The sequence below is a fragment of the Oryctolagus cuniculus genome, chromosome 14, assembly GCF_051225735.1.
Source record: "Oryctolagus cuniculus isolate XC-2025 breed Fujian yellow rabbit chromosome 14, ASM5122573v1, whole genome shotgun sequence".
In the NCBI taxonomy this organism is placed as follows: domain Eukaryota; kingdom Metazoa; phylum Chordata; class Mammalia; order Lagomorpha; family Leporidae; genus Oryctolagus; species Oryctolagus cuniculus.
This window is the reverse complement of record NC_142880.1, coordinates 60,805,664-60,829,406: the sequence shown is the minus strand read 5'-3', so window position 1 is coordinate 60,829,406 and position 23,743 is coordinate 60,805,664. Positions and strand designations below refer to the sequence as shown.

At 45.8% G+C, this 23,743-nt stretch overlaps 1 protein-coding gene across 2 annotated transcripts in view; it reads left to right on the top strand.

The window, feature by feature from the left end:
- The window catches only part of AGXT2 (alanine--glyoxylate aminotransferase 2), a 44,357-nt gene extending 22,170 nt beyond the window's left edge, over window positions 1–22,187 (top strand). For both annotated transcript variants that reach the window (XM_008262107.5, XM_002714105.6), the window contains exons 8-14: window positions 362–462; window positions 1,265–1,357; window positions 7,003–7,135; window positions 8,483–8,574; window positions 10,807–10,956; window positions 17,286–17,384; window positions 21,113–22,187. In XM_008262107.5, coding sequence (XP_008260329.3) covers window positions 362–462; window positions 1,265–1,357; window positions 7,003–7,135; window positions 8,483–8,574; window positions 10,807–10,956; window positions 17,286–17,384; window positions 21,113–21,229 — 785 coding nt within the window. In that variant the 3' untranslated portion in view covers window positions 21,230–22,187. The remainder of the gene's footprint in view (window positions 1–361; window positions 463–1,264; window positions 1,358–7,002; window positions 7,136–8,482; window positions 8,575–10,806; window positions 10,957–17,285; window positions 17,385–21,112) is intronic.
- Window positions 22,188–23,743: the final 1,556 nt, after the last annotated feature.

The window sequence follows — 23,743 nt, the reverse complement described above, 5'->3', positions numbered from 1 at the left end:
CTGGTTCACTCCCCAAATGACCACAATGGCCAGAGCTTAGCTAATCCGAAGCCAGGATCTGGGTCTCCCACACGAGTGCAGGGGCCCAAGGACTTGGCCCATCTTCTACTGCTTTCCCAGGCCATAGCAGAGAGCTAGATTGGAAGTGGAGCAGCCAGGACTAGAACCAGCGCCCATATGGGATGCTGGCACTGCAGGCAGCAGCTTTACCTGCTACACCACAGGGCTGGGCCCCTACTTTATCATATTCTAACGAATTGACTGTCCTTGTTTTTTTTCCTGTGTTTTTTCCCTTCTTCTAGACGCTATTCTCATATCTTCAAATGCTGTGATTTTTGTGTGTGTGTGTTTGTTTCTGCAGACAGCTGCCATGCTAAAGACCAGTATATTGAACAGTTCAAAGACACTCTGAACACTTCTGTAGCCAAGTCCATTGCTGGCTTTTTTGCTGAACCAATTCAAGTGAGTATATGAACTTTGGACTTTTCATTGAGATGAGTTTCCATTTCACAGAGTTTTAACGCATGCATTCTAAAGAATCCCCTACTAATTAAGTGTCCAATGCTGTGTCCCTCTCCAAATTCAAGTCCTCTGTCAGCACCCTTGAAAATAGAAGGCCCTGCTTTTCATTTGACCTTAAGATCCATCTTCTCCACTTCCACACAGACTAGACAGATAGATGAAACTAATTAATTACTAAAATTCCCAGGAAAAGGAAACCCCAGCAGTTGTGTTGCTTAACAGCCACACCGCGGGAAGGGCCTGTCTTTAATATCACCAAGTGCCCTTGTTGTACTTTTTCCTTATCTCAAGAAGAGTGAATATTTGCATCCTTTTTGCAGAAGGGTAGCATGAGAGTGGCTCCTGTTTTCACTGGCGGTTGAAATAGTTCTGCAATTTTTTTAAAAAAATTGTTGGTTTCTTGTCTTGACTATTGAGGAAGAATTTTTTTGTCATACTATTTGTTGAACTCTTAGAGTTAATCTTATGAATATATTAATTGAAGAGAGATCTTTGTAAAAAAGTAAATAAGAATGAGAATAGGAAAGGGAGGAGGAAGAAAGGTGGGAGTGTGGGTGGGAGGCAGTGTAGATCACTACGTTCCTATATTTGTATATATGAAAGTTTGTATACCTTAAATAAAAGTTTCTAGGTTAAATAAAATTGCTGGCTTATCATAATGATATGATAATGATCTTTTTAAAATATTTTGAAAGGGCTTCAGCTGTTGTTCCAGGTCTTTTTGTGATGTGGTCTTTTGCAGGGTGTGAATGGAGTTGTCCAGTACCCAAAGGGGTTTCTAAAGGAAGCCTTCCAGCTGGTCCGAAAGCAAGGAGGCGTGTGCATTGCTGATGAAGTGAGTGGCCATGAAATGGTGCAAGTTAGTGCAGTGGAACTGGAAAAGACAGAGAGAGAAACCTCTTCCAGGCAAAGCATTCTTGTGTGGATTACCAAGGATAGTTATATAATAATGAGCTTTCATTTGTTGGCTGCTTGGTTGGTTAGCAGATTAGTTGTTGAGTTTAACTACAGCAAACCTTAAACATTCAAACTGGTGTCTATCATATTTTTATTTTTATTAGTTTGAAAGGGAGAGAGAGATCTCACATCCTCTGGTTCACTCACCAAATGCCCACCACAGTTGGAACTGGGCCAGGCCAAAGTCAGGAGCCAGTAATTCAGTCTGGATCTCTCACATGGGTGGCAGGGACCCGCATACTTGATCCATCACTTGCTGTCTCCCAAGGTGCACATTAGCAGAAGGTTGGATGGGAATCAGAGCCCCAGTTCAAACCCAGGTGCTGTGGTATGCGATGCAGGCATCCCAAGCAGTAGCTTAACTAACTTGCTAACAGATATAAGTGATACTGTCATTACTCAGTGAATTTATAAGCATTCCCTATGGGGGATTTCTTCAGGAACAGCTAACAAATCACTTAGGAAGTTTAATTGCTTACCTAAGTTTTCATCTTAATTCATGCAGAAATAATATTAACCAACTTTGCAACATACATATTTCTGTTATGAAAAAATTTTCTTCGAAATGATATTTTTCAAAATAAATAAACAGTGGCCGGCGCCATGGCTCAATAGGCTAATCCTCCGCCTTGCAGCGCCAGCACACCGGGTTCTAGTCCCTGTCGGGGCGCCGGACTCTGTCCCGGTTGCCCCTCTTCCAGGCCAGCTCTCTGCTATGGCCCGGGAGTGCAGTGGAGGACGGCCCAAGTGCTTGGGCCCTGCACCCCATGGGAGACCAGGAGAAGCACCTGGCTCCTGCCTTAGGATCAGCGTGATGCGCCGGCCGTGGCAGCCATTGGAGGGTGAACCAACGGCAAATAGGAAGACCTTTCTCTCTGTCTCTCTCTCTCACTGTCCACTCTGCCTGTCAAAATAAAATAAAATAAAATAAATAAATAAATAAACAGCAACCTACCCTATAAATTAGAAAAATGTGACTATTGTAGACATTTGGAAAATAGTTCCCCCAAAATTGTAAAATAGCTTGAGTTAAAGTAGCATGGTTGGGATAAGCACACAATACCTCCAATATGATTCACGTGAAGGGAATAAAATTCACTGTGCGAGCTCTAGCCTACATTTGTTTAAAAGGGATAAGTTTACTTATAATTACAACTCATATTAGAGTATATCAAAAAAAAAAAAAAAAGCAGCCCTTCATCTATTAAGATCAGCCATGGAGATCAAAAGGCTAGAAGCTGGTTGCGGGACCACAGAGTTCCAAGCTCAATGCTGGGTGACCCAATATGATTGCACAAACAGGTGGTTAGACCCACCAAGGACAGGTGAAGGACTTGTAAGTATGTTTCATACCTATTTCAGCCCTACCATCTTTGCTTGAACAGTTTTATCCAACTAAAAATTCAGGACAGATGTTGTTGATGAAGCAAACCAAAATATTTCTCTTTAAAATACTGAGGATTCTTGAGCTGAAAGGTTAGAAGGTAGGGAACTTTCTGTTTAATTTCTGTCTGCCTACAGTGCTTTCCTGGCAACAACACTTTTTAGCTCACTTGTTTTTGCGTTCCAATTTGCTGCCTCTAGTCACCCTCCTTCATCTTGTTACTGCTCTATGACTGGCCATACTCTGGAGAGAAGGACCAAAGAATTTCGCTCTGGATATTTATTGGATTTCACTCCCATGTGGCGATCCCCAAGTACAAAGGACTTGAATAGAATCTGAGTGCTTTTCTCTTCTTAATCAGCTTTGTATTAATTTGGCCCATAGATCCAGCCCAAGTACCCATCTAAGAATGAAGGGACGGTGGAGGGAACTGCTCCCTCCTCCACCTTCAGTTGCTCCTTTGACAGAAACTTTACAAGTTTATTTCTTAGACAGAAATTTTTGCAGTTTTTGGTGGGCAGCCCTGGTACACAGTATGCCACCAGTGTACTGGGCATTGCTTACACCTGCCATGCTCACCCACCCACTGCCCCAACCTGCCAATAAACTAAGCAAGATTCTAGCTGAAGAAAGTTAATGTGCTATTTAAAAAAAGAAAAGTATACTCAATCAGTTTAAAATTAGCTACTTTAGGGAAGAGGATGAACTTTGGCTTCAGAATCAGCACATAATGAAGCTTCCACAGTTGGGCTAATTAGAGGAAGGGGGGCTGGACTCAAAGAAAACATGAATTTCAGAATTTTCTTAGGTATAGTGTTCTATGAATTTCACGAATATAATTGGAAACTGTCTAGCACAAGGTAACCTTGAGAAAGACTGTCTTAATGACAAAGAGTAGCTAGAATTTTCTGAGTACTTCCTGCATGTCAGGCACTGTTCGTAATGCTTTGCAAGTGTTAGCTTGTTTAATGCATAGAATCTATAAAGTGCACCCCATTATTCCTACTCCCACTTTACAAATAAGTGCACCTATTAAAGTCATGCAAGTTAGTAGTGACAGATCCAGACTCAAATTCAGCTTTCCCTAGACCATAGCACTAGTAACCCTCAGAAGTGAAGGGTGGTGTGGAACAGCAAATGGTGGCAGAAATGGAGCGAACAGCAGAGGATGGAAAACCTGAGCTCGGGGGACCAATTCTGCCACCCAGTGACCCCGCAGAAGTCATTTTTTTTTTTTTTGACAGGCAGAGTTAGACAGTGAGAAAGAGAGACAGAGAGAAAGGTCTTCCTTCCATTGGTTCACCCCCCAAATGGCCACTACGGCCGGTGCGCTGCACCGATCGAAGCTGGGAGCCAGGTACCTCTTCCTGGTCTCCCATGAGGGTGCAGGGCCCAAGCACCTGGGCCATCCTCCATTGCCTTCCTGGGGCACAGCAGAGAGCTGGACTGGAAGAGGAGCAACCGGGACAGAACCAGCGCCCCGACCAGGACTAGAACCTGGAGTACCAGCACCACAGGCAGAGGATTAGCCTAGTGAGCCGCAGCGCCAGCCAGAAGTCATCTTAATTCAGGACCATAAGCATTCATTTATTTAAAATGAAGAATTTGGAGGGCAGTCATTTGGTGCAGTTGTTAAGATACTATTTAGGATGCCCTTGGGATGTCTGGGTTAAAGTCCTATCTCTGCTTCTGATCCAGCTTCCTGCTAATGTGCACCCTGGGAGCAGCAGGTGATGGTTCAAGTATTTGGTCCTTGTCACTGACATGAAAGACCCAAATTGAGTTCTGGGTTCCTGGCTTTGGTCTGGTGCAGCTCCAGCAGTTCTGGACATTTGGACAGTCAACCAATGGCTAGAAGGTCTCTGTTTCTGTCACCATCCCTGTGTCTCTCTGTCTTTCAGATAAAACAGAATCTTCAAAAACTTTTTAAAAATAAAATAAAAGGAAGAATTTGGAATCAAAGATAAAAAATGGGCAGTCTCTGGGGTCAAATTGGTCAGGCAGTCTTTGCTGGTCTGGCATAGGCTGATTTTCAATTTGAAATTGACTTCTTTGGGCCAAAGTGTGCACACCTATGGTCCCCACCCAAGCCTGTCCAAGATCCAGCCTGCTTCTGTCTGTAATGCATGCCCCTCATCCCCAAAGACACATTGTAGTGATCTACATCTGTCCTCTGGAATGATCCTATGTAACTGGCACTTCCTGGGTGACTAAACGTAGCTTAGTGTCCTACATAACTTCACGTGTTGTCCAAGCAAACTGATTTTTCACCATTTGTGCCATTTACTTATGGAGTTAGCTGGAGTAACAAAAGAAGACGGGGTGGACATTTGGCCCAGTGGGTCAGACCTGTTAGAACACTCACATCCCATATTGGATCATCTGGGTTCGGTGCTGGCTCTGGCTCCTGATTCCAGCTTCCTCCTAGTGCAGAGTTGGCTTAAGTAACTGAGTCCCTGCCATCATGTGGAAGACCTAGATTTCAAATTCTCAGCTAGTGGCTTCACCCAAGCCAGGGGTACTTGCGGGCATTTGGAGCTTGAATCAATGGATGGGAGTGTTTCTCTTTCTCTCTCTTCCTCTCGCTCTCTTATAAACAAATTAAAAAAAGTCAAAGAAAGACAAAATAGATGCATTTTCCATAAGCTCATCCTTAGCTATTTTGGGCAATCAATAAGTTTTCTTGGAGGCCCATACTTAGGAAGTAGGAAGCCCAGGACTCCAGCCAAATCTGTCCAACACCCTGTTCACACCCCTCTGCTACATCGGTCACTAATCACCCAGTTCTAAGCCTGGAATTTGCCTCTTCTGTGGCAGCCTCGAGAGAGAAGAAGAAATGAGAAGTGAGCCTGAGGGGTAACTTGCCCTTCCAGGTGCATTTTAGAATCAGCTTCATGTGCCCACACCCCTACCTCTGCCCAGCATTGTGTCCATGTGCAGAGAGAAACGGTCAGTCCAACAGAGAAACTGAGGAGCAGAAAGAGATCAAGGAGTATTCCCTGGGAAGGCTCCGGCAGAAATTTACATGGGGCTGTTCATGGGATTGATAAATTGGGAATTTCTCCTTCATTCATTCTGCAAATACCAAGCCTCCCTTTTGTGTCAGGTACTCTGCTAGGAGGACAGGGCAGAGAGAGAAAGGAGACATGGTCCTTGCCATCAAATACATACGAGGGCACTTTTAAAAGCTTGCAGAAAATGAAATTGAAAGATACATTGGTTTGGGTGCTAAGACTTTGGATCTATAAATCCATTTTTTCATAATCCATAAATCCATTTTTCCATAAATGCATTTTCCATGAGGTTTTTTTAAGACCCCCTCATACCCTGCCCCTAAGGGTCCACATGAAAGGTTCAGAAAACCACAAGTCCCAACTGCCTTCAGTGGGAGCCGGCTGGTATTCAGGAAAAGCTTCCTAGAATGAGTGATGAGGAAGGCATGTTTGGAAGGACAGAAGTGAGTTAGGAGGAAGCAGAAAGAAGGGCTTCTAGAGACAGGCAACAGCGTGCACAAAAGACTAAGGTCAACTTCCGGCCCAATCACAGTGATTTCTGGGGTGGCTGTAAACTCATTCCTAAGCTAACTGGCTCCGAGGGTCCTCCTCATGATAGGATCCTCAGGAAGGGGTGGGATCTCTGGTGAGGGAATGGCCAGCCCACAAGGGTGGCAGGTGCCGCAGCTCCACTAAACTGATGGAAGCTCCTGCATCCCAGCCAGGGCCAAGCCCAGCTTCTCACTTTTCTCCCCCACTGCCTCACACACAGGAGATGCTTAAGAAGATTGCTAATCATAGCAATTGCCTTCAAGGCACCCTTGAGAGGACCCTCATGGCAGCCAGGTGTGTACTGTAACCAGTGTTTGTACCTGACAGGAGCATTAACAGAGGATCAGCGGAGGTAGGAAACATTCAGGATGACAGAAGACTAGAAAATTACTTTTGGTGCCTAAAAGTTCAGACACAGATTAAGTGCCTTGTGTAGGATACTACAAGGATGGTGATGATGATGGTTGTGGTGGTGGTGGTGAAGAGAAAGAAGAGAAGGAGGAAGAAAAATAAAGGGGAAAGAACAAAGAATCAGGATGAGGGGAATCTCATTTCTTGAAGGGGTCTCATTGGTATTGAATGTGTTTCCCTTAGGTGCAGACAGGATTTGGAAGATTGGGCTCTCACTTCTGGGGCTTCCAAACCCATGACGTGCTGCCTGACATTGTCACCATGGCTAAAGGGATTGGGAATGGCTTTCCCATGGCAGCGGTTGTGACCACTCCAGGTAGGATCTCCGGGCAGTCTGTGCTTGCCTCTGGGCCTCCTGCTTTGGCATTTGTACAAAGGATGTGGGTTGGAACGCATATGGGTTGCAGGCAGTGACAAGAACTACACCATGCATTTCCCAAGTGAGTGAAAGAAATGATCTTCCTGCCAGGTTATCAAACGTATGAAAGGAAGCCAGCCCTTTCTGCTCTTGCTGTAGGGAAGACTAACCCAGCAATGAATCACAGGCTCCCACCAACTGCCTAAGTATAGGAAAATGAGTTATGAAACCAACCTGAACCCCCCAGAGGAGTCATATTCTTGAAGGAGACTCACCTGGCCTTGCCACACCAATGAGCTGTGAACTCAAGGCCCAGAGTGATAGATTTCTCTGCTGATATCTCATCAACAAAACATTCAAGTACAGTAAAGCCTCACTTACCCTGAAAATGAACATTGGAATTAACGGCATTTTCCATCTTACTTCACAGAAAGCAGTTTCTTTATGAACCATTGGCCACTGAAAATCTTAAAATGATTTCATTTGTTTTTCTCATCAACCGTAAGCACACTTCTGAGGTTTCTATACTGACTCTGAAACAATCTGTAGTTGGTTCTAAATCCTTAATGTGAGTTTTTTCTTGACATTTCCACGTGAGTTTCAAGAATAGAATTCAGGAAAGAAGTTTTAGCTAATTGAAGGTTCTATGTACACTCCCATAGATGTAGTTTTCAAGAACTGTCCAAGTCATACCTTAAACATTCTGCTGTCAAACTTCTCGTCGAGTACGTGAACCATTTTTCCTTATCCATAATATTAGCCCAGTCAGGTTGGCAAGACAAGATACCACAGACTGGGTGGCTTAAACAGCAGACATTTATTTTCACATAGATCTGCAGACTAAGAGTCCAAGATCAAGTTGCCAACAGAGTTGGTTTCTAGTGAGATCTCTCTTCCTGGCTTGCACACGGCCACTTTCTCACTGTGCAATCCTCTCTGCGCACAAGGAAAGAGGGAGCAAAGGACGAGGGGTGGGAGGGAAGGATTAGGTTCTGGTGTCTTCCTCTTCTTGTAAGGATACTAGCCCTATTGGACTAGGGCCCCATCTTGATGACCTCATGTATCCTTAATTACCTTCTTAAAAGCCCTGTATCAAGATACAGTCACTTTCAGGGTTAGGGCTTCCACACATCAATTTGGGGTGGATATAGTTCAGCCCACAACATCCTGTATCAGGTGGCTGAGGAATGAACTGCATAGGATGTCGTTTACAATGCAAAAGGAAATGCAGTCCCAGTGGTGTGGGAGAGAGGATGGAGGCGGAATATGTCATCCTCAACCCCTCCTTTCCTTTTGTTTCTCTAGAGATTGCCAAGTCTTTGGCTCAAAGCCTGCTTCACTTCAACACCTTTGGAGGGGGGCCCCTGGCCTGTGCCATTGGATCTGCCGTGCTTGAGGTTTGTGCCAGCAGCCACATGAACTTCACTCATTTCACAAAACAACTATTTCAAAACCACACACCCATTACAGAACTCTACACATTGCATTATTGATGAATTAGTTACTAATTCATTATATTTAAGTTAGATTTCCAGTTATTATTCTGTCTTTCCCCTTTTTTAAAGATCTACTTTAGGTGATTGAAATATTGTGTAAGACAATATTGGGGTTGGCATTTTGCTTAATGGTTAAGATGCCGGTTGGAGCAGCCACATCCTATATAGGAGTACCTGGATTTGAGTTCCAACTCCACTCCTGATTCCAGCTTCTTGGTAATGCTCTCCCCTCCCTGGGGGACAAAGGTTCAAGTACTTGGATCTCTGCCATCCATGTGGGAGACTTGGATTGACTTCCTGGCTCCCAGCTTTGGCACAGCCCAGCCTACCTGGGCCACTGCAGGCATTTGGGAAATAAACCACTGGGTGGGAGCATTCTTTTTTACACTCTTTCTCTCTGTGTGTCTGTCTACATGCCTCTCAAATAAATAAGCTTAAAATTGTTTAAATAACTAGGAAATAATATATAATAAACCACTACATGGAAAATACAAAAATTCTCCTAGCCAACTGGTAGCACTAAAATTTGTTATCTGGGTAACATTTTATGCATAGTTGCTAACTGCTATCCTTTTTTTTATTAATTTTGGTCCTATCTTGTGTGTTGTTCTTTATTCCTTTTGTTGTACTCTCATAAAGCAAAAACTAAAGAGAAACTTAGTTCTATATGATGACCAGTAGGTAGTTCTGCTATTTTAAGGTATTGTTCAGCCCTAATCCACACGAGCCTACAATCTCACCTGTTGAAAGAGGTTTTTTAAAATGTCCTTGCTAATATGTACAATATCATTTGCTTTAAAAAGTATAAATGTTTCAGGAAGAATGTCCAAGAAATAAATAGCAACAGTTAATTGCAGGGAGGTAAGCCTGGTGGCTAAGGATCAAAAGTTAACAAGAGCCATTCTACCATCCACACTCATACTTTCTGATTTTTTAATCAAAAACGTGACTTTCTTGTTCAAAAAACAAGTTTAGAAGTGTTTTGAAATAGAAGTAAACAAGTAAAATCTGCCCTCACTCATTAGCTACCTTCAAAGATGATTAGAATCGCAGAAAAGAAAGTGTTGGTAGAAATGTGTCATTTCATCTTTCAGACCTTGACAAAAAATTTTTAGGTGCTGTGGCACCTCAACAATTTAGAAGATAGAAAGGATTTGGTGAACAAATATATCTCTTTTTTTTTGACAGGCAGAGTGGACAGTGAGAGAGAGACAGAGAGAAAGGTCTTCCTTTGCTGTTGGTTCACCCTCCAATGGCCACCGCGGCCAGCACGGTGTGGCCGGCACACTGTGCTGATCCGAAGGCAGGACCAGGTATTTCTCCTGGTCTCCTGTGGGGTTCAGGGCCCAAGCACTTGGGCCATCCTCCACTGCACTCCCAGACCACAGCAGAGAGCTGGCCTGGAAGAGGGGCAACCAGGACAGAATCCGGTGCCCCGACCGGGACTAGAACCCAGTGTGCCGGCACCACAGGTCGAGGATTATCCTATTGAGCCGCGGCGCCAGCCACAAATATCTCTTAACACATAAAAATTCACCTGGAGCCATGCAATTGTTATCAACTAAATACGCATGGGCTTGTCAAGAATCCCAGGTTTCTGCTGTTAATGGAGCTTAGGTGAAAATCCTATATCTGTCCATGTCCCAGCTCTGGGCTCAGCTAAAGAAACCAGGATCCCCTCAGGCCTTGCAGGCTCTGACAGTGAGGGACACTGTCTGACTGAGGGTCTCTGTGTGACTGGACAGAGGACAGGTGCGTCTGATCCCCCATTTCTTAGAACAACTGTCGTATTTATCACAGCATTCCAGTTCTCAGCGAAGCCTGGCAATAATGATCCTCAGTATTATGGGATTGATGGTTCTGACTGCTTTGAGACACAGCTTTTATTCTTTCCTAAATTCTTGTCCACCATGAGGGTGAAGGGATTAGGGACAAGAGCATCCCTCCTGCCAAGAGTTTTCTTCTTACGAGAAGTAGTTTTGCAGTCTGTGACATGACCACCCTGGACTTTGTTCAGGGTTCTGTTCGGTTGAATTCCTGTAAAAACAAGTCATATACATTTTCCTCTGTGTGCTACTCAATCAATCCTAGGATATTTGCCATGAAGGTCATTTTGGGGCTTTCTCTCAACAGGTGATTAAAGAAGAAAAGCTACAGGAAAACAGTCAAGAAGTTGGCACCTACATGTTACTGAAGTTTGCTCAGTTGCGGGATGAGTTTGACATTGTTGGTGACGTCCGAGGCAAAGGCCTCATGATAGGGATAGAAATGGTTCAGGACAAGGTAGGTGCTGCTGGGCTGCTTTCTCTGTGGTCCCTGGGGCGGGCAGGAGTTAAAGTCAGACGCATCAGCTGAAAGCTCACTTCCTTCATTCTCAGAGAGAGAGCCCACACAGACACCAACATTCAGCAAAGTCCTTGAGCGATGAGCAGGGAGTGTTGAGCATGAACGAAAGGCTAGCAGATCTTTGAGAACTCTAGCAGGGTGAGGGAGAGCATCTGGAAAAAGGACCTGATAGGACTCTTGCCAGACGAGGCCAAGAACACAGGCAATAACTGGACACAGATGATCCTCACCTGCTAAAGTTTGTCTTGGGATTTTTTGACTTTATAATGATATGAAAGCCACAGGCATTCAGAAGAAAACATAATTTTGAGTTTGGATCCTTTCCCAACTAGTCATATGCAGTACAGTTCCCTTTCATGAAATAGGGCAGCCACTGCTGGAAATCCCAGTCAGCCCTACCATCACAAGGGGAAACAACTGTGACCCTATGGTGGGCTGTGTTGCCAAGCTGTGATGTTCAACAGATGGAATGTTTTCAATGCATTTTGACTTACACTGTTTCCAATTTGCAATGGGCTTATTGGACCATAACTGTATCCTAAGTCAAGGAATCTCTATGCTTACAAATTGTTTTGGGAGGGGCAGGTTGTTCAGAGAGCTAGTGGAAGTGAGGAAGGAGGGCCAGGAGAAGCTGTGGTGAAGGTGTGGGATATGGCTGTTAAAGAGACATTGGACTCTTGTACTTCTTTGTGTGTTTGCTTGTTTGTGAATTAATTTCAATCTCCTAAGTAACCAGGGAGGAATGTTCCCCACTGAGACCCCAAACTCAACAGGATAACAGCTGAACTTAGCATTTTCCCCAATATTCTCTCCAATATCACTGTTTCTCACTCCACCATTCTTCCAGTGACCCAGCCTCAACACCACAAAATAATCTGCAACTCCTGTTGATTCTTTCTTTGCTGTCACTCAGCTCCATCCCTTGGTTTCCATTGCTGCCCCACAGTCCATGCCAGCAGAAATGTGTGGCTTTCCTCCACAGCACAAAGCCTAGGTCTTCAAAGGAGAATAGTAGCCTGGGGAGGAGGAGCCAAACCAACCTCATCTCCCTCACTCCTGTCCACAGATTCAGCTTTTCCCGAGTGAGTTCTTGCTGTTGATCTCACCATACTTCCTCCTTTAGGAGGATTGATGCTCAGTTCTTTTTTTATTTTTATTTTTTTGGTTTTTTTTGACAGGCAGAGTTAGACAGTGAGAGAGAGAGAGAGACAGAGGAAGGTCTTCCTTTTTCCATTGGTTCACTACCCAAGTGGCCGCTACAGCTGGTGCATTGCAGCTGGCACGCTGCGCCGATCCGAAGCCAGGAGCCAGGTGCTTCCTCCTGGTCTCCCATGCAGGTGCAGGGCCCAAGCACTTGGGCCATCCTCCACTGCACTCCCGGGCCACAGAAGAGAACTGGACTGGAAGAGGAATAACCAGGACAGAATCTGGCACCCCGAGCAGGACTAGAACCCAGGGTGCCGGCGCCGCAGGTGGAGGATTAGCCTAGTGAGCCATGGCGCCGGCCAATGCTCAGTTCTTTTAACAACAGATCAGACTGTGGATATAGGACTCTACTATTAATACCACATGGCGGAGCCACTAGGAGTTGGAACGTTTATGTAAGATTTGAAAGCTAAGAAAAGACAACGGAAAATAGACAAAGAACAGGAGGGCACCAGGCTCATGAGGCATCACCCACTCACGTCAGCTTGCAGCCCACTTTAAGCCTCAGAAGAGTCCATCCAATTTCCTGCCCAGGACCTCCCTCAAAGTCTAGGCTCTGCAGAGAGAAGTCCAAAGAGAGAGGAGTTGTTCCTCCCTTTCCTCCTACTCTGAACCCAACCTCTGCAGGCTTAAGATCATAAGAACAAAGAATTTCATTGGTACTTGGCAAAACATCAGAATCTGCCAAAGGGCCGTTGCTATGGAATAAGCTAAATTCTACAATGGCAGAGACACCACGTTACTCCAGAAAGTTAAAATTGAAAGATCATTGACATTGGTGCACAAAAATGGAAATCGAGTCGTAGTTTTTTCATATTATGCATTTTCCATGAACTTTTTGAAGACCCCTCAAATACATTTGACGTGGAAAGATGTACAAACTCTATTGGGGAGAAAATAGAATGGGCCATACAAGAGTAACTCTCGAATGAGCTCTTCTTCCTTTGACTCTGCATTTTGCTGGTTATAAGCATGGGCTCTGAGGCAGATCCCCCAGGCTTAAATCCCAGCGCCTCCTGTGCCTCGTTCTGCTCATTCTCCCTTCAACACTTTTCACTCTGCTGAATCCAAATGCTGCTCCAGGTTCTCCCCAAACGTAGAGCCCAGCCCCATCCTCTCTGGAGGACTAGCCTTGTCTTGACTAGCCTCTCCCCTCTCCCTCTCCCTCTCCCTCTCCCTCTCCCTCTCCCCTCTCCCCTCTCCCTCTCCCTCTCCCTCTCCCTCTCCCTCTCCCTCTCCCTCTCCCCTCTCCCCTCTCCCCTCTCCCCTCTCCCCTCTCCCCTCTCCCTCTCTCTCTTTCTCTCTCTCTCTCTCTCTCTGGAGGACTAGCCTTGTCCTTTTTAGATCTTGCTTTTCATCACACGCCCCCCCCCCTTAAAGTTTGCTCTTGCTTCTCCCCAACACAGAAGCTCCACCCTTCAGAGGCTACCTCTAGCACTCATTGTCTGAGGAGCTCTTTTAAGAAGATTTCTTCCACTAGCTTAGTCACTCCAGGCTTCTACAACAAACTTCTATAAACTGAGAGTCTTATAAAGAACAGAACTTTTAAGGTTTATTTATTTGAAAGGCAGAGTGACACAGGGGTGGGGGAGGAGAGGGAGAGAGAGAGAGAGATCTTCCATTTGCTAGTTCAGTCCCCAACTGGCTGCAACAGTCGATTCTGAGCCAGGATGAAGCCAGGAGCCAGGAACTCCATCCTGGTCTCTCACATGGGTGCAGGGACCAAAGTACTTGGTCCATCTTCCAGGCATCTTCCACTGCCTTCCCAGAGGCATTAGCAAGAGGCTAGATTGGAAGCAAAGCAGAACACAAACCTGCACTCCTATATTGGTGCTGGCCTCACAGTGACAGCTTAACCTGCTGTGCCACAGTGACAACCCCAGACAGCAGAACTTTACTTCTCACAGTTCTGGAGGCCAGAAAGGCCAAGCTCAAGGTGCTATCAGATCAGTACCTGGTGAGGTACTGATTCTCTCTCTCTCTCTCTCTCTCACCTTCCCACTGTAACCTCACATGGAGAGAGGATGAAGACACTCTCAGGGACCTCTTTTAGTAGACAGTAATCACATTCATGTGGGCTCCACTCTAATGACCTAATCACCTCCCAACACCAGCACAGCGGGAATGAGGCTTCAACAGATGAGTTGTGGAGAGTACATAAACCTTCAGTTTATGACATCCACTGTGTTTGTTGCCTCAAAATACCTTATTTTTCTAAACAAGTTGCACACTTCTGTGGCCAGGAAGCATGCAGATAGGAAGTGCTTAGTCTGCGGGGGCTGATTTCAGGCTCGTGCCACTCCTGATGAGGATGTCACCTGGTCCACACCAGGTTATATCAATTTGTCTGTGTCTACCAAAATTCTAATGTGTCTGCACATTTTGGCCTGGCCGCTCCACTTCTAGAAGTGTGTCCTAAAGAGAAACAAGAGGATGTGAAGTTGAATGTGAACAGGGATGTGTATAGCACTGTTCATGACCATGAAAAACTGGAAGCAACCTAAAAAGCCAAACGATCGAAGCAAGAGATTGAACAAATTACAGGCAAGCAATGAAATACTAGTAACCTTTAAGAAGACTAGGTCTGGGGCTGGCCTTGTGGCACAGCAGGTTAAACTGCTGCCTGAAATGCCAGCATCCCCCATGAGCAGCAGTTCGAGTCACTGCTGCTCCACTCCCGATCCAGCTTCGTGTTTGTGTACCTGAAAGAGCATCGGAAGATGGTCCCACTGCTTGGACCACTGCCAGATAAGTGGGAGACCCAGCTGGAGTTCCACGCTCCTGGCTGTGGCCTGGCCCTATCCTGGCTATTACAGCCATTTGGGGAGTGAACCCAAGGGTGGAAGACCGATTCTCTCTCTCTATCTCTCTATCTCTCTCTCTTTTCCTCTCCCTCTCCCTCACTCCTTCCTTCCCTTCCTCCCTCTGTCTCTGTCTGTAACTCTGCCTTTTAAATAAATAAATAAATCTTTAAAAAAAGACTAGGTCCAGGATACTGACATGGAAAAACATCCATGATATATTGTGAATTATTAAAAAGAGAATTGTAGGACTTTATATAAAGAATGCCTGATTTTTTAAATGTACATCAGGGTATTTTCATGCACTGAAGAAATGCCTGATTCACACCAAATTATCAACAATAAGTGTCCCTAGAAATAGGACATAGGGAGGCAAAACTCCAGCAGTCAGAAACTTTGTTCATTTCTGCATTATTTAAAATATTTTTCTTCAATAACCATGCATTACTTTTATAATTGTTTAATTGCAGAGTCACAAGAAAAGGAAAATCAGAAAAGACAGACAGGAAGCTACATTATACACTCAAGAAGAGTTTTAGTTACGACCATGCCCACTTTGTGACAGGTCATGGGCGTGAGCAGCCTGGCCCCTGGCTTTGCCTCATTAAGAGTTTCCAGTCCTGCCTTTCCCTGTGGGATGCATGCAGTATGTTCAATTAGTCCCAACAACTGAGGAAGGCCAGAATAAAATGGGCAGGAGAGCAGGGAGGGTGCTGGCCCAGACCAACACTGGGGTAAAGTCACATAAATGCCTCCTGTCTAGATACATAGTACTGGAGAAGCTCCCCACCCCCAACCCAGCTACTTCTTCCACCCAGAGACCATTCCAGCAGGGCTGGCCCCATCCGACCTCTGGTCTCCTCAGTCACAGTTAGCTGCTCTCCAGTTCCCACAGTTTAACCTTCCATCATTTTAGACTGCCCTCTCCAACAATTAGGACTCCAGGGGCAAGCAGGAATAGATTCTTCAACCAAGGAGGAGATCTTAGTCCTCTCCCTAACCCACATGCTCCTGACCTGAATTGCGAATGGCATTTTGCTCATCTCAAAACTGTAAGACAAAAAATACAGACATCCCTGGGAGGGAGGTCCAGTCTGATTCTGTTCTCAGACACCCACACCTCCCAGGGGCTGCAGGATTAGGGGAGAGAATTGGATGAGGGCTTGGTGGGGAGACAGGAATGCATGGCAAAGCCAAGAGGCAGGGCTGTGTGGGAGTAATGAAGCCGGGCACCTGGAGCGAGCCCCGAGGATCACAGGGGCTGCCCCTGAGAGGCACCACATCCTGTGCACCTGAAGCCAGAGATCCGGGCTTGGGTGAGCTGGGGAAGAAAGACAGGAGGCCAGCAGCAGCAACACCACTCAGCGCTCCTAGGAGGAGGGTTGGGGTAGCTCTCAGCACAGGCATTTCAAAAATACAGATGCCTGAATATTGCCCCAACTACTCTAGCTTGATTGGCCTCGCTGGAGACCCAAACATATGCATTTTAAAAGGCATCCAACCAGCACAGACACAGCCAAATTTGAAAGGGCTAAGTCAGAGGGAGGCATTTGTATTCACAGGCTGAGAAGACAAGAGACAACACAGAGAGTGCACAGGTCACAGCCCCGTGTCAGCAGGGGTGGTGGCGTGTCTGAACCCCCAGACTCGGGACAGCCTCAGATGCTCGGGGATCAGATGTTCCTTCTTGGCTCCTAACCCTGGGGAGCAGAGTCTTAGGAGAGAAACAGAAAAAAAAAAAAAAATTCCCGGAGCAGGGAAGATGGGGACAAACTGGCCACACCCCAATGATGATTGCCCAGCCATGCAGTGGCCCTGGGAAAGCTTGGACCATGTGTGCCCTTGTGCAAGTTCTGAGCCACTTCCTGGACTTTGAGATGAGCTTTTCACACAAGCTGAACAAAGTGAAGAGTTGAAAAGAATTTGCACATAAATAAAACAGACTGGAAATTCAACTAATACGGAACCAAACTCCCAAAGTAGCCATTAGCAAAGCCAAGATTCATTGGCTGCCTATGTGACACTCCAGTTTGTCTTTAGACATTTGGGGTAAATGGGGATTAAGGACACACATTTTTAATAATACTCTCCAAAAATCTGGCCCTACAGTTAACAGCTTTATTTAATTAGGGGGTAGGGAAGGGGGTGGACAGAAAAGGGTATTGATTGCTTGAGGTTTCTTTTCTTCTCTCTCTTGGCAATAATGCCTGCAGCTATGCAAACACCAAATAGAAAACATTTTCAAAAATGTATTCACAGATGAGCCGCCAGCCTCTTCCCATTGAAGAAATAAATCAAATCCATGAGGACTGCAAAAACATGGGGCTCCTCGTTGGCAGAGGCGGCATTTTTTCACAGGTAAGAGAAAGGCCGGACTTTAGAACCGCGTCTCCCTGATGCCCCAACGCTGGTGGGGGTTTTTCCCGGCTGCACCTCTTAATACTCAGGTGTTCTAAAGAAGGGAGCAGTGACGCCTTATGGCCACGAGGTGGCACTGTGGTAAATGGTTTGATTTTTTCTGCTCATTGAGGGAAAGGCAGCGCCGCACACCAGCGTTGCTCCAGCAGGGGTTATAAGGGTCTTAAACAGCCAAGCAAGAAATAAGATTGGTGTATGGATTAATTCTAGCCACTGTTAAAGCAATGCTAGATGTCCTTAACTAGCTCTGGGCTCCCACTTGGAGACTGTGTGAAGTCTTTTTCGCCCCTACGGCAGGGAACCACCTACCAGCCCTGAGCCCACCCGGGTGACCCCTGCAAAGAAGTTGGGGGACCACTCTGGGCCAGGTCGCTAGGGCAGAACTCAAGGCGGGAGATGCGGAGGCAGAGCTGCTGCCTGCCTACTTCCAGGGAAAGCCGAGCTTCGCTTCTTGGCCAGGGCCCTGAGCTCTGTGCTGTGCGTGAGGTGCTGTTGCGGGACGTGCCCTGACCTGACCCTACAGCCTTGGCACCAGCAGGCCCCTCACCAGGGGTGGCGCCCCGGCAGAGGTGGAAGTGTGAGGGTAACTTCTCATCCCCCCATTATCCTTCCCATTTGTAAAACATCCTAAGCACACAGTAATTGCACGTTTTATGGGGTGCAGTGAGATGTTTTGACATTGTACGCTGTGTAATGTTCAAATCGCTTGAAAAAGCATTTGTAGCTCCTGCAGCACTGATCATGACACGATGGTGAGAACATGGAAATCCTTTCTAGTAGCTCTTGTAAATAAATAGACGCCACCTTTTCCTTGTCTGTAGTCACAGCAAGCAGCGGGACTGGAACTCGTGTTTCTTTCTCATTGGAAACATTTCCGCTTCCCAGTTTCCTGCACCTTCCTGCCTCACGATTTGCATGAATCCTGAAATCGTCTCACTGTCTCCTCCTTCTTGGAGCTGTCCTGCAAGATCTCTGTGTAAATCCATGAATATTTTCCTGCATAAACCAGGCAGCATAACGTAGTGAATAAAATCCCCCACACATACGAGATACGGAGAGAGAAAGCAGCTAGCTACTTGCCTAGCGATTCCTTCGTTATTTGGTGAACATATCTTCGGTATGAAGCAGCAAGTGATGAGCCAGGAACTGAAGCTCCCATGATAGATAAGATCCAGTCCCTCCTTTCACGGATCTGGTGGGGAACAAAGACCCGTAAACCAAAAACTGTGACGTCATGGTGTGAACTCAGCTATAAATGAAAAAATGGGTGCTGCGGGAGAGAGAATGCATTCCAAGGTCAGCCTTTCTGCTCAACACAGCCTTAACCAATGCTATAACCAGAGCATTCCCGGGTTCATGATAGAGGGCAGAGGGTCACATACAGAGTAGTGTGGCTGCAGCCTACGGCCCGGGACAGTGAAAGGGTTTAGGAAGCAGTTCGAAACACTTTGCCTATATTGGTCCATATACTGCTACAACAAACCTATGAAATAAGTACTATGATGAGAGTACTTGCAAAAGATCATGGAAAAAGCATTCAAAGATAATTCTGAAATTCATACACAGTTTTTTCGTTATACACATTTTCCATGACTTTTTGGAAGGCTGCTTGTATTAGCTTCATTTTATAGCTGAAAAATGAGAGGCACAAAAAGCTTCCGTAAATTGCCCAAGACACAGCTGGTAGCAGAACCAAAATCCCAATGCAAGCAGCCTGACTTCTGAACCTGTCCGCGAGGAGGACGAGAGCAAGGGGACAGACTGAAGCAGCAGTCCCTGGAAAAGGAGGAGAAGGTGCTGTCTACTTCAGCAGTGGTCGTGGGGACAGAGGAGACACCCCGAGGACAGCTCTGAAAGTGAAGTGCCCAGGACTTGGACCTGGAGAACGCGGGCGAGTTGAGGATGAAGCCTGCATGTCTAACCTGGCTTAGGGTGGATATGAATGTGATCAGCCCTGCGCATGCTGTGAGCCTCTGGATCTGTGTTCAAGTTCTGGCTCAGAGGGAAGGGCTAAGGTGAAGACAGCAAACTGGGGCTCAGCAGCTTGTCTGTGGTGAAAGGAGGAGACGCACTGACAAGTCTAGGGCTTGCATGAGAAGCACAGAGGAGTGAGGATGGAAACCTGGGTGATGCCGGCAGCTACTGGGCAAGAGGAGGAGACGACGCCCAGGGGGAGACAGAAGAGGGTGCACAGGGATGAGAAGAACTAGAAGAGCTTGGAGTTAGGGGGAGCAGAGAGCAGAGAGGACCAGGGAAAGGACAGGGCTGAAGTGTCAAGTGCAGCAGAGGAAACCAGGAAGGATGGGGGTGAGAAGCCCCAGTGGATTCCACACCTAGCAGGTCAAAAAGTTCACAGGGGCAGAAACCAGACCCAGTGGGTTGAGATATGAATAGGGCCAGAGTGATGTGGGAAACAGTGGCCAAGAAGCATCAACCCATCTTTGGAATAAGTTCAGAAAAAAAATTGGTAGCTAGAAGAGATGGGGGGGGCAGTCAGGACATTTTTATTTTGTTTGGTTTGGATTTGGGTCATGAGAGCTTTAGACCTGTTTGTTGATAGCCTGGGGGAAGTTGAAAAGAAGTTGGATCTGCAAGAGGACACCAGGATGTTCCCTAGAGTAAAGGTGATGGAGGTATCCAGGGTCAGGGTCAGGGTCAGGGGCATGATTTGGACTTGAACAGTATAGACAGTTGGTTCTCCGAGCCTTCAGGGAAGGACACAAGGATGGGGAGCAAGCCGGTTAACAGAAAGATCTCGCCTGAGAAATATAAGGCATAGTTGCCTATGAAGTAGAGAGGTGTAGGTGCTGAGCAAGGACATTGAGGAGAGTAAAGATTTAGCAGGAGAAAGGAAGCTGGCAGAGGACTGGAAAGATCTCAGTGGCCAGTACAAGTTCCCAGGCCCTGGGGATCTTGGGATGTCAGTGAGGCGAGCTGTGTGGTTTTCTCTATCACTTCCCAGCCTTCTGGGTTGGAGCAAAGAGTTCAGTTTCAGCTTTGATCACCGCTAGAGTGTGGCTGCGAGGGTGCAGTGGAAAAAGGGTAGAAATGCAAGCAGAACGAGGGGAAGGTAACAGTGGTTCCATCAATCCGGAAATTGGTAGAGAGGGAAGGAGGAGTTCTGAGTCGGGTAGAAAACTTGAAGGCAGCAGAAGAATGAGAAAACTCAAGTTTTCATGAAAACAGCAGACATCATGGGAGTCTGAAATTGGGTTATCCCTGGTGGGGATAGGCTCAAGGAGCTGGCCTCGAGTGTGTACTGGTGCAGAAGAGTGGAGAAGTTTCTGGGAGTTGCAGTAATTGGCAAAGTGAAACCTGTTGGTTGGGTTGTACTCATGGGCATGGAGGTTACCCGTGGCCATGGTGGAAATGGAGTGAAGAGAGGGGTGCAAGACCTTGGGGAAGGAGGTAGAAGAACCAGAAGGTAAAAGGTAAGTGGGTGATGGAAAGGAAAAGGAGCAGAGCCAGGAGAGATGAGGATTTGGACTGAGATTGGAGGATGCCTGGCCTGCATTCCACACTGGGAAGGGATGGGGAAGAAACCAACCCAGTGAGGGAAATAGGAGAGACGTAAGAAAAGCAAGGTTTGGGACTCTTCATGGTGTGCGTTTCCTCAATGTCATGCTTGATTCTCTGATGATGTGTTGCTCTATTTTCCTTTGTCTCAGACCTTTCGCATTGCACCCCCAATGTGCGTCACTAAGCCAGAAGCTGATTTTGCGGTGGAAGTATTTCATTGTGCCTTAAGCCAGCACATGGAGAGAAGAGCTAAATCACATCGTTAGAAGTCAAAAAACCACAAGCCTCAAGAACATCCCGCTTTTCAAAGGTGTATTTGAGGAATTTCAGAACCATGTGTATTTGGAGAAAAACTGCAGTTCTTCATAGTAGGTGTAAAAGACGTGGTTGAGTGATACTAGCCTTGTTGGTAGAGCCCCTATTATCTTCAGAATTCTATCCTTCAGGGAAAGGAACTCTATCCCTAGCTCAGAGACGAAATCCCAGTTACTCAGGATCAGGCAGTTCCCCATTGCAGTAATGGGTTTTGCATGAATATATGATGTAGTTTTGGTCAGTGAGTCCTGAAGGGAAGTTTCTCAGTGGAGATGCCTTCCAGGAAAGCTTTTGTAACCCCTCAACCCTCAGCTTAGGAAGAGACGCCCTCTTCATGCACTGAAAACACCACACGTCGTGATGAGGTTATTGGGAACTATACCAGCTGTCTTGGAGCTATGGGGGTAAGAGCCATTTGCTAAAGTTGGAAGGGGGGGAGAAGCTGAAGGCTTAGTGATGATGTTCATGAAGCATTTACTTAACCCATCCTGGAGCCACCCTCCCTCAGGGCTTCAAGACACGTGAGACAATAAGTTCTTTGTATTGCATAAGCTTTTCTCATGTCTGCTTTCCATTACTGTAGCCTAAAGCATCCTGAGAAACTGTGCGAAATTTCCCAGAGAAATAACTGCCTCCATTAATTTCCTTAAAACATTTATCAGAGCTTTCTTCCTTCTCCATTCCCACTGCCGTCATCCCCATCGCCTGGTCTAAACCCTCATTATCACTATTGCAATAACCTCTGAGCCTAGAATTTTACAAACTTCAGTCATTTGAATGCACATTCAGATTTTCCTGGATATGTTGCCGTGTATCCCTTGTCTTAGAATTGTCAATGTTTTTCTTTAATTTCACTTTTGATGAAGGTATATTTAATATTAAACTTTTCATAATCACATAAATGAGAAATCATTACTACTTGCCTTTGGTGGAAAGAAACCATCAAAACAGAGTGAACACAAAGCAAGGTAATCTTGTCCTAGCAAGACACAAGTGTTTGCCAATGTTCTCAGCCTTAGGCCTATTCTTTCTTTGTTCAAAAGGGATTATACAGTATTTGAGAGGTGATAAAAATACACTGACAAACTGAGACTTTCTCCTAAACACAAACAGAAGAGTGGAGAAGAGAAAGACAAAAAAGCTGTGTCCCGGTTTGAAGCCAAGTCTTAACTGTCTACCCCCACTTCACCCCCGTTGAAGTTGAAATGTTCTTGCGACATTCAAATAAATACGTCCAGTATGCTAGAATTTGGGGGTTGGAGCTCAGAACAAAGGTCGGGACTGAAGACAAAGTTTTGGAAGAGTCAGCATGGCCAAGATGGGTGAGATTTCAGAAGTGGATAATGCTGTCGACAGGGAGAGAGCACAACATGGAAGAAGAGATGGCTCGGGATAGAGCCACACACACACAAGGTGTCTGTTTTATAATACATCCTACGTGTCACTGCCAGATTTATTTCCACTGGCCTTGGACTTAACCACAGCATTCCCTAACACAACACCTTCTGGTCATCTCCCTGCTGTCACCTGGGTGAGTTCAAAACTTAACGAAGGACCCGATGCCTTCCAGGAGCCAATATCCAAACAGCAAACACGTTAGAAATGTTCTGTTCTGGCACGGTGAGAATATCATTGGATTAAAAAATCAATGACCTGAATTTGGAACTGAGGTCTTCCATTTCTTTGTTATAAATAATCTTGAGCAAGACTTTGAGCCTCAGTTTGTTCCGAGGCACAGCAACTCTTCCCCTTCTTAGTTCCTAGAGCTGTCTTGGAAATGAAGTGAGTCAATGAATGTAAAGGTGCCTCGCAAACTAATGAACCACACAAATAGAAGTGACTTCTCTTCAAGCTACACTTCTTTCCTCCACTACAAAATCTTTCCCCGGGGGAAGTCTTAGGCTTTGTTTTTGCTTCCTTGCTGCCCATCCAAGCCCCAACCACTAAAATCTCATTCCTACCTCTCAGTCCTTGGAAACTGACTTCTCAAAAGGCCACTGGTGATTTCTTTATGGGCAAAACAATTTTTCCTTTGTGTGTGTTTTCTTAACAGTGGCTTCTTCCTGAATAACATCCCTGATGGGCTTCTGTAATGTGGTCCTTCCATCCCAGACAGCTTTTTCTGTCTCTTTCCCGGCAACTTGTCAACCAGAGCCATTTCTTCTTCCAAGTTCTGCTCTCTCCCTGTCGACAGCATTATCCACTTCTGAAATCTCACCCATCTTGACCATGCTGACTCTTCCAAAACTTTGTCTTCAGTCCCGACCTTTGTTCTGAGCTCCAACCCCCAAATTCTAGCATACTGGACGTATTTATTTGAATGTCGCAAGAACATTTCAAATTCAACAGATTTGACACCAAGCCTGTTAAATATCTCTCTCCCTGTGACTCTCTTCTTTATTAATGGTACCCTTTTTAATCTCAGGCTTGCAGTTAAAGTTTTTCTTTTCTTACAAATTATCTTT